The 10,490-nt window shown below is 60.4% G+C and overlaps 1 protein-coding gene across 1 annotated transcript; it reads left to right on the top strand.

Annotated features, from left to right (window-relative positions):
- The first annotated feature begins 1,490 nt into the window (after positions 1-1,490).
- On the top strand, positions 1,491-9,771 carry PARP6 (poly(ADP-ribose) polymerase family member 6). The gene is made up of 22 exons (XM_085070970.1): positions 1,491-1,592; positions 2,534-2,611; positions 2,732-2,826; positions 3,773-3,833; positions 3,964-4,054; positions 4,146-4,212; positions 4,439-4,588; positions 4,816-4,996; positions 5,794-5,847; positions 6,301-6,396; positions 6,482-6,574; positions 6,648-6,773; positions 6,871-6,936; positions 7,087-7,154; positions 7,374-7,422; positions 7,858-7,970; positions 8,064-8,136; positions 8,316-8,385; positions 8,755-8,834; positions 8,924-8,987; positions 9,139-9,223; positions 9,301-9,771. The coding sequence occupies exons 1-22, from the start codon at positions 1,491-1,493 to the stop codon at positions 9,401-9,403; spliced, it is 1,965 nt and encodes a 654-aa protein (XP_084927096.1). The 3' UTR covers positions 9,404-9,771.
- Positions 9,772-10,490: the final 719 nt, after the last annotated feature.

Below are 10,490 nucleotides of genomic sequence, written 5' to 3'. Positions count from 1 at the left end.
CATGCTGGAGATGCTGGGGACACTGTCCCTAAACCGTGGAGACCCTTTGCCAGTGACCCATGACAGTGGCTCCATACTGGGACCGTGGTGACACTGGGGACATGCCACTCAAACGGGCCTGCGACACAGACCCTCTGCTGGACTGTAGAGAAATTGTGACAGCCATCTGGGGACCCAAAATGGTCACTGTGTGCAGGGACAACAGAGGGATCCTGTACTGCAGATACTGGGGACCGTGTGGTCCACGGTAGGGACCAAAAGTGGTCACCCTGTACTTACTGGGGGTGCTGGAGGCCCTGTGCTGGGGATACAGTGGACTATGTACTGGGGACATTGGGAGCCCTTTGCTGCGCTGTGGGGACACTGTGACAGACATGGAAGGGACCCAAAATGGTCACCCCATGCTGAGGACACTGGGGACCCTGTGCTGGGGACATGGGACACTGTGCTGGACCACGGGAACAGAATCACAGAATGCACTAGGTTGGAAAAGACCTTTGAGATCATCAAGTCCAAACTATGACCTAACATCACCTTATCAATTAAACCATGGCACTGAGTGTCACGTTGAGTCTATTTTTATACACCACTAGGGACAGTGACTCCACGACCTCCCTGGGCAGACGATTGCAGTGCCCAATCACTCTTTCAGCAAAGAATTTTTTCCCAATGTTTAACCTAACCTTCCCCTGGCACAGCTTAAGCGTGTGTCCTCTCCTTCTGACATTGGGGGAAAGCCAGACATGGCTGCCCCGAGGAGCAGCCTGTGCTGGGGACACTGGACATGCTGGGGACACTAGGCTGGGCTGTGGGGACATTGTGACAGACATGGAAGGGACCCAAAATGGTCACCCCATGCTGAGGACACTGGGGACCCTGTGTTGGGGACATGGGACACAGTGTTGGACCATGGGGACAGAATCACAGAATGCACTAGGTTGGAAAAGACCTTTGAGATCATCAAGTCCAAACTATGACCTAACATCACCTTATCAATTAAACCATGGCACTGAGTGTCACGTTGAGTCTATTTTTATACACCACTAGGGACAGTGACTCCACGACCTCCCTGGGCAGACGATTGCAGTGCCCAATCACTCTTTCAGCAAAGAATTTTTTCCCAATGTTTAACCTAACCTTCCCCTGGCACAGCTTAAGCGTGTGTCCTCTCCTTCTGACATTGGGGGGAAGCCAGACATGGCTGCCCCGAGGAGCAGCCTGTGCTGGGGACACTGGACATGCTGGGGACACTGGGCTGGGCTGTGGGGACACGAAGTGGTCACCCTGTGCTGAGGACACTGGGGACTCTGTGCTGAGGACACTGGGGACACTGTAGGGGAGACCCAACATGGCCACCCCGCGGGGCACCCTGTGCTGGGGACTGCCGTGCCCCCGAGCTGGGCCGCGGGGCACTCTGGGCTCGGCGAGCTCTCCCGTCCCCGCGGCGCTCTCCCGCCCCAGGGCTACCGGGGGTCCCCGGCGGTGACGTCATGGCGGCGCCGCTGGGTGCCGCGCGCGGCGGCTCTGACGTCAGGCCCGGCCCCCCGGCAGCATGGCGGCCGTGCCCGCGCCGGCCGGCCCGCGCTGACATGGTGAGGGGCCGGGGCGCGGCAGGGGACGCGGGGACACGGCCACGGCCGCGGGGGGAGCGCCCGGCGGGGGGTGGGGACGGACCTGCGGGGGTGCGGGGCGGGGGAGGGGCAGCGGCCCTCGGTGTTCCCCCGTGTCCCGGGGTCCCCCGGCTCGGGGCGGGGATGGGGCTGGAGGAGGAGGGACCCCGTCGTCGCCGTCGGCCGGGTCCCCCCTCCCGGCAGCTCCGTGCGCGGTCCCCGTCCTGCTCCTCCATCCTGGTCCTCCATCCCCCTATTCCCATCCTGCTCCTCCGTCCTGCTGTTCTCATCCTGCTTCCCAATCCTGCTGTCCCATCCTGTTCCCCCACAATTGCCCTCCATCTCTCTGTTCCCATCTTGCTCCCCCCTCCTGTTGTTCCCAATCTTGTTCCCTCATCCCAGTGTCCCCATCCTTCAGGTCCATCCTGCTGTCTCCATCTTGCTCCCCCATCCCGGTCCGCCATCCCGCTGTCCCATCGCTCTGTCCCATCCTGTTCCCCATTCCTGGTTCCCCATTCTGTTCACCCATCCTGCACTCCCATCCCACTATCTCCATCCCGCTGTCCCCATCCGGCTCCCTTCTAATCTGGTACCCCCATCCTCCCTCTTCCAACCTGCTGCTCCATCCCGCTGCCCCCCCAAATTATTCCTCCCATCCTCCTTCCCACATCCCACTGCCCACATCCCACCTCCCCACCCATCTGCCCCCAAACACTCCCCCCATCCCACATCATTCTCCCTATCCCACTGTTCCCCCCAAACTGCTTCCCCAAATCATTCCCTAAGTCCACTGTCCCCACCCTCTTCCCAGAACCAGCTCCCCCAGTTTGCTCCCCCTACTTTCCTCCCTGCTAATGTGTTCCCCCAATCCACTTCCCACCCCTCTCCCCCATCCCTGCTGCCTCCCGACCCTCTGCCCCCAGGACCTCAAGGGCCAGTACTGGACGGACGATGACTCCGACGGGGACAACGAGTCCGAGGAGTTCCTCTATGGCGTCCAGGTGGGTGCTGGGTGCCACAGGGTCTCGGGAACTCCCAGCCTGAGCCCGATCCCAGGCCTGGGGCTGTGGGAGGCTGCCGGAGACTGTGGGTGTGACAGTGCTGTGGGCGCTGTGCCACAGGGGAGCTGCGCCGCCGACCTGTACCGGCACCCGCAGCTGGACGCCGACATCGAGGCTGTGAAGGAGATCTACAGCGAGAATGCCGTGGCCGTCAGGTGGGTGTCCTTGCTGCCCCCTGCACCGGGCAGTGCCATCCCCAGGCACACAGCTGGGCCATGCCAGGAGCCCAGCTGTGCTGTCCCTGGGTACCCACCTGTGCCATGCCCAGGCATCCAGCCATGCCATCAGAGATGGACACCTGGACATGGCATCCCCAGGCCATGTGGCTGTGGTATTACCTGAACATCTGGCCATCTTGTGCCATCTCTGGGGCACCTGACCATCGCATCCCTGGGGTACCTGGCTGTGCCAACCCTCAGACACACCCTCCCCAGGACACTGGCCACAGCATCCCCCAGGCACTTGGCTGCACTGTTCTTGGGCACCCAGACATGGCATTCCTGGAGCATCCAGGAGTGGCAGCCCCAGGCATTCATCCATGCCATCTTCAGACACCCAGTTGTACCATTCCTGGGCACCCAGCTGTGGCATTAGTGGGTCACTTGGCCATAGCATCACCAGACAACTGGCAGTACCACCCCTGGAGTGCCTGGCTGTGCCATCCTCAGGCATCCATCCAGCAGTGCCATCCCAAGCACACCTGGATATGCCATTCCCAGGCCCTTGACCATGCCATCTTGGAGTACCCAGTCGTGACACCCCTGCATAACCAGCTGCGCCATCCTCGGGATACCTGACTATGGCATTACCAAGGCACCTGGCTGTGGCATCTCCAGGCATCCAGCTGTGCCATTGCAGGGCAGTCAGCCATGGCACCCCTGGGACAGCTGGCCATGCCATCCCCTGACCACCTGCATGTGCCATTCCCAGGCTCACATCCACATTCCAGGCACTTCCCCCATGCAGACACTTGATACATGGGGAGCCACTCGTGCCAGTGTCACTGTCCCACAGGCCTGCCCATCCTGTCACGGTGGGCACTGGGCTGCTGTTCCAGCACTGTGCCAGCCCCCTGTGCCACAGCACCATGTGTCTTCACAGGGAGTACGGGACCATCGATGATGTGGACATTGACCTCCATGTGAACATCAGCTTCCTCGATGTGAGTTCCCGGGGTGCCCCCAGCAGCGCTGGCATGGGGTGGGTGGGCACATTCGGCCAGGGTGTCCCCAGATCCCCCTGCCGAGGTTGAGGTCCCATGGCTGTGCCAAAATGCATCTCTCCCTTGGCAGGAGGAGGTGGCGACGGCGTGGAAGGTGCTGCGGACGGAGCCCATCGTCCTCCGCCTGCGCTTCTCCCTCTCCCAATACCTCGATGGCCCCGGTGAGTGGGGATGGGTGGCATGAGGTGTCCCTGTGCCCTTGGGACAGGCACAATGGTGGCACCAGTGGCTCATCCTCCTCTCTTCCCTCAGAACCTTCCATCGAGGTTTTCCAGCCGTCAAACAAGGAGGGCTTCGGGCTGGGTCTGCAGCTGAAGAAGTAAGAGCTGAAACATGGTGGGCACCCGAGGGTGGTGGGTGGGTGGTCCACAGAGTCAGTGTGCTGTCCCAAAGCCGGCCATGTGCCACATGTCCCCATGCCACCACCTTTTATCCACCACATAGCCTGTGACAGACTCACCATCATCTGTGTGTGGGGAAGAGGAGGGGCTAGGGGTGGTATGGATCACCAAACACCCACGGGTTCTCTCCCCCCTCTCTGCCAGGATCCTGGGCATGTTCACATCCCAGCAATGGAAACATCTCAGCAACGATTTCTTGAAGACTCAGCAGGAGAAGCGGCACAGTTGGTTCAAGACAAGCGGCACCATCAAGAAGTTCCGTGCTGGCCTCAGCATCTTCTCCCCCATCCCCAAGTAAGGTCCTGATGCTGTCCCCAAGGTACCAGCCCTCTGTCCCCTCATCCTGGGTGAGGCCTGGCACTGTGCCTCAGTTTCCCCACTTGGATGCTGCTGCTCCCTACCAGAACCCAAGGCGGTGGATGTTGCTTCCAACAAACAGCTGATGGGTGAATCCGGTGCTGTGTGATGGAGGAGCAGGGAATGGGGACAAACAGGTGCTCAGGGGGATTCTGTGCCTGCAGGTCTCCCAGCTTCCCTGTTATCCAAGATTCAGTGCTGAAGGGCAAACTGGGCATCCCCGAGCCACGTGTGAACCGGCTGATGAACCGCTCCGTGTCCTGCATGGTGAAAAATCCCAAGGTGGAAGTTTTTGGCTACCCCCCCGCCAGCACCCAGGCAGGTGTTGCCCCCTTCAACATCCTGGTGGGTGCCACCCCGCCTTGGGGTTTGCTTTCCTCTTCTTCCTCTTCCCAGGGGTTCCTCCGGGGTTGGATTATTAGTCGTGGGGTGCTGGGACCCCTGTGGGATGGGGGGAGCCCCTGCAGGATTTCTTGTCCCCACTCTGGGGTACTCTTGGGGAGCTGGGGCCTGGCTGTGGGGTCTGGTGAGATTTTACCGTTTTCCTGGTACTGTGTCCCTGCTGTGCCAGGGGATGTTGGCATGTTGTCCTGCTGTGACAATGGGTATTGGGATGTTGGGAATCCTCCTATGCCAGGGGGCATTGGGATGTCCAGGGTCCCACTGAGCTGGGAGGGGTGTTGGGATGTCTGTGGTCCCGCTGTGCCAGGGGAAGGTTGGATGTTGTGGGTCCCGCTGTGCTGGGAGGAGTTTGGCCTGTCAGGGGTCCCACTATACCAGGGGATGTTGACATAGTGGGGTGGTCTTGCTGTGCCAGGGGGTGTTGGGATATCAGGGTTCCTACTGTGCCGGGAGGGTTTGGCATTTTGGGCTTCCCACTGTGCCAGGGGATGTTGGCATGTCAAGGGTCCCACTGTGCTGGGGGTATTGGGATATTGGGGGTCCTGCTGTGTTGGGAGGGGTTTGGCATACTGGGGGTCCTGCTGTGCTGGGAAACGTTGGAATGTAGAGGTCCTACTGTGCCAGGGTTTTGGCATGTTAGGGTCCCCCTGTGGAGTTGGGGGTTACCTGTGCCAGGCAGAGCTGGGGGTGCATGTGGGAAAGGGAATAACCCAGCTGGCTCCGCTCTGACTCCGTCACAGGTTGGCGGCCACTGCAAGAACATCCCCACGCTGGAGTATGGCTTCCTTGTCCAGGTGACGGTCCTGCATGCTGCTCCTCCTCAGCCTGCTGTGGAGCATCCTCCCCACTGCTCCACGTCCCACTTATCCACATCCTACTGCCTGGAGCATCCTCCCCACTGCCCCATGTCCTGCTGGGCTCCATTGTGCCTCCCAGAGCATCCTCCCCTCTGTCCTACGTCCCACTTACCCACATTCTACTACCTGGAATATCCTCCCTGCTGCCCCATGTCCTGCTCATCCTTATCCTGCTGCCCAGAGTATCCTTCTTTGCTGTTTCCCACTCAGCCCTGTCCCTCTGCTCAGAACATCTTCCCCAGTGCCCCACATCCCACTTATCCACACTCCACTGTCTGCATCATCCTCTCCACTGCCCAGAGTCCCACTCATCCCCATCCCCCTGCCTGGAGCATCCTCCCAAGCTCTGTGTCCACGGCAGGGCCTGACTCCCCCCGTCCTGCCCCTCAGATCATGAAGTATGCGGAGCAGCGGATCCCGACGCTCAACGAGTACTGCGTGGTGTGTGACGAGCAGCACGTCTTCCAGAACGGCTCCATGCTCAAGGTGGGGTGGCAGGGCCAGGTCAGGTGCAGGCCGTGCGCCCGTGTCGCCGTCCCTGACCCTCGCCACTCTCCTGTCCCCTCCACAGCCAGCTGTGTGCACCCGGGAGCTCTGTGTCTTCTCCTTCTACACCCTGGGCGTCATGTCTGGCGCGGCTGAGGAGGTGGCCACGGGTGCCGAGGTAGGGCTGGGTGCAGTGGTGACTCCTCTGGCCCCACGGGGGGCTGCCCCTTCACTCCCTGCTCTGCCCCAAGGTGGTGGACCTGCTCGTGGCCATGTGCCGCGCTGCCCTTGAGTCGCCTCGCAAGAGCATCATCTTCGAGCCTTACCCCTCTGTGGTGGACCCCAACGACCCTAAAACTCTGGCCTTCAACCCCAAGGTAAGTTCTGGTGGGGGCAGCACTCCCCCAGAGCAGGGGGTGATGGGGAGCCCCAAGGACCCCTCTGATGGCCATCCCTCTCCTGCCCCATGTGCAGAAGAAGAACTACGAGCGGCTGCAGAAGGCCCTGGACAGTGTAATGTCCATTCGGGAGATGACCCAGGTATGTGGTGTGGCCCCACACCCCTGTGGCCCCATGTTACCTTCTCCACGTGGGATCCAATCTAGGGGTGGCATTTGGGTGCGGATCGCCACCCATCCATGGCTGGGTGAGTGCTGGGGGACTCCTCTGCCCCCCTCTTGCCTCTACCAGGGGTCCTACCTGGAGATCAAGAAGCAGATGGACAAGCTGGATCCCCTGGCGCATCCCCTCCTGCAGTGGTAAGGCTGAAGGTGCTGTGGCCCTATGCCGCTGCTGCTTGTCCCTCCTACCACCCCACATCCCCCGGGACATGGGATGGGGTGGGGGACAGCTGGGCATCCAGGGCGCAGCCTCCTCATCTTCTTTCCCCTGGGGGGCGTCACAAACGTCCAATGGCCTTGGGGCAGATTGGGATCACCCTTTCTGACCCTCCTCCTTTTTCTCATCCTCTTCCTAAGGATAATCTCCAGCAACAGATCCCACATTGTCAAGCTGCCTCTCAGCAGGGTAAGGGGCCAGACCAGGCTCCAGGAGGGGGCTGCGGGATGGAATGTGGGAGACGGGATATGGGAGGTGGGATGGAGGGGTACAGGAGGTGAGATGCAGGATGTAGGCTCTATGCTGTGGGACGCAGGATGAGGCATATAAGGATATGGGATGGGCCATGGAAGGGTCTGGGATGTAGGATGGATCCCTGTGGGTGGGGTCTGAGCCTGGGAGACGTGAGAGGCAGGACGTGGGATATAGGTAGAGGGATGTTTGAGACGAGCTGTGGGATGGGGACAAGACAGGGATGCCAAGGACCTTTCTGGCAAACTTGGAGTGGCCAAAGCCGGGCTGGGCCGGACCCGGGGCCGGACAGCCGTGCATGATCTCTGTCTGTCTGTCTGTCTGTCCTCTCTCCTGCCGGCTCTGCCGTTGCTCTGTTCGTTCCCCTGGTAGCAGCTGAAGTTCATGCACACCTCCCACCAGTTCCTCCTGCTCAGCAGCCCCCCGGCCAAGGAAGCTCGGTTCCGCACGGCCAAGAAACTCTATGGCAGCACCTTTGCTTTCCAGTGAGTTGCCAAGGCGGGGGATGGTGGGAGCCCCCCGGGTGGGCGCCGTGGGGCTGGTGGTCAAGGGGCTGATGTGGGGCTGGCTCTTTCCAGTGGCTCTCACATTGAGAACTGGCATTCCATCCTTCGGAACGGGCTGGTCAACGCCTCCTACACCAAACTGCAGGTACCGCTCAGCTCCCTGCACCTGGCGTACCCTGGGGCAGCAGGCAGGCAGGGATGGGGCAGGGAGGGGGCAGGAAGGTAGGGAGGGGGCAGACATTGGGATGCAGGCTTCCTCCACTACGACCGTGCCCGAGCTGTCGGGGTGATCCCACCATGCTCACCCTGATATTTTCCCACAAGCTGCATGGAGCAGCCTATGGCAAGGGCATCTATCTGAGCCCCATCTCCAGTATTTCCTTTGGATACTCAGGTAAGAGGTTCCCTGCACTGCCTGGTCCTGCCTGCACTGCCCGGTCTTGCCTGTGCTCCCGTTCCCACTCTCTGCATGGGCCCGGGGAGGTTCAGCATTGTGCTGGCTGGAGAAGCTGCACGGGAGAGGCAGCATCCCATATCCATCCTCTTCCCAGCCAGCTTGGGGCTTTCCCACATGCCAGGGAATCCAAACCCCAACATTTTCTAGGCTTCAGAAGCTGCTGTGCACACTTTTGGGGCATTCCGAGGGCTCAGCTGCAGGGTGGGAGCACTGAGGGTGGCCATCCCTGTCTGTGGCATGTGTCCCCACATCACCCTAGGGTGTTCCCTGCTGGGCGTGACGGCCACCACCTTGCTTCTTCCACAGGGATGGGGAAAGGGCAGCACCGGATGCCGTCGAAGGATGAGCTGGTGCAGCGGTACAACCGGATGAACACCATCCCCCAGGTGATGGGTCGGGGCAGGATGGGGACAGGGAGATGGCACCCGTGGGTGCTGGGGACCGGGTGGTGTAACACCAGCTGCTCTTCCCACAGACCCGCTCCATCCAGTCCCGCTTCCTCCAGAGCCGCAACCTGAACTGCATTGCGCTTTGCGAAGGTGTGGGGATATGGAGGGAACAATAGGAGGGTGTAGGCAGCACCTGCAGGGTCACTGGATGGGTGGAGGGATGGAGGGTCCCCACAATGGGCTGTGCCCAGAAGGGCCCTCTGTTCCCCATCCCGCATACAACAGCTCCTTTCCCCAGCAGTGATCACCTCCAAGGACCTGCAGAAACACGGCAACATCTGGGTCTGCCCCGTCTCGGACCACGTCTGCACCCGCTTCTTCTTTGTGTGAGTCCGGCTGCGCCCACCCTGAGGCACCTGCGGGACCCCCACAGGACCTCTCTCACCCCCTTCTACCCTTCCAGGTACGAAGACGGCCAAGTGGGAGATGCCAATATCAATACTCAGGACCCCAAAATCCAGAAGGAGATCATGCGTGTGATCGGGACTCAGGTGTACACAAACTGAGCGGTGGCGGTGGGATCCCGGGAGCCCCGGGCACCGAGCGAGCCCCTGGGCGAGGCTAGGCAGGGGCTGAGTGGGTTTTGAGCCCCCTGGCCACGGCAGAGCTGGGCCGATGCCAGCGGCCCCACCTGTACATAGGCGTCGGGCATCCCGTGAGCACCAGGCGGGTTCGACGGTCCCTTGTCCCCTCCCTGTCCCCTTCGTACTGTCCCTAACCCTGTGGCAGCGTGGAGAAGGAGCCGCGGGTCCAGTGTGGCCAGGGGCCGCCCCTCCTGGCGTTGGAAGTGATGGCGTTTTTATCAATGATGAGAAACTGAAGCAAAAAAAAAATAACCAAAACAAACCCAAAAACATAGCAAAAGAAAAAGGAATCAGTGTCTGGATTTAACTGGGATTAAAGTGTGGGGTATGGGAAGGGGATGGTGGGGAAGGGGTGAGAGCACAGGGAGGGAATGGGATTGTGAGGAAAGGACAGGGACACAGAAGAGGGATGGGGTCACAGGAAAGGGATGGGATGAGGCCATGGGGAAGGAATGGGGTTCAGGGGAAAGGTGGGATGTGGCAAAGGAATGGGGACACAGGGAAGGCATGGGATCATGAAAGGGATAGGATTGTGGAGAAGGGATAGTAAACAGAAGGGATGGTATCTTGGGGAAGTGATGGGATTGAAAGAAAGGGGGTCTTAGAGAGAAAGGATGGGATTGAAAGAAAGGGGGGCTTAGGGAGAAAGGATGGGATGTTGGGGATCATGCATAAGAATAGGTTCAGAGGGAAGGGGTAGAATTGAGGGGAAGGGATGCAATGGTTGGGAAGTGTCACAGAGAATTGATGCAGCTTTGGGCTAGGGATGCAGGGAGGGAACCACTGCCCCATCACACCATGGCAAAGGGACGCTGCTGTGGAGTGGGGAAGACACAATGGAGAAGGGATTGTGCTTCAGGGATGGGGACATGGGACCCCACCAAGGGGCCCCTCAGGCACCAGTGCTGCAGCAGAGACTCAAACAAGAACCTCTCAGGGACAGTGTTTTATTTCAGCCCAAGCTGATTCCAGGAACTCCATGGACCCAGAAACAGCGCCGGCATGGCTG

Source organism: Lichenostomus cassidix, chromosome 10 (genome assembly GCF_008360975.1).
Source record: "Lichenostomus cassidix isolate B80296 chromosome 10, HeHo_3.0, whole genome shotgun sequence".
In the NCBI taxonomy this organism is placed as follows: Eukaryota; Metazoa; Chordata; class Aves; order Passeriformes; family Meliphagidae; genus Lichenostomus; species Lichenostomus cassidix.
This window is presented reverse-complemented; position numbering and strand designations above follow the sequence as displayed.

What these genes read in the sequence shown, in the direction of transcription:
- PARP6 (XM_085070970.1), top strand. Translation starts at nt 1,491, where the DNA reads ATGGCGGCGCCGCTGGGTGCCGCGCGCGGCGGCTCTGACGTCAGGCCC. An exon ending in AGTTCCTCTATGGCGTCCAG is followed by an intron (nt 2,612 to 2,731) that starts GTGGGTGCTGGG and finishes GCTGTGCCACAG; the next exon opens with GGGAGCTGCGCCGCCGACCT. An exon ending in GGCAGCACCTTTGCTTTCCA is followed by an intron (nt 7,971 to 8,063) that starts GTGAGTTGCCAA and finishes GGCTCTTTCCAG; the next exon opens with TGGCTCTCACATTGAGAACT.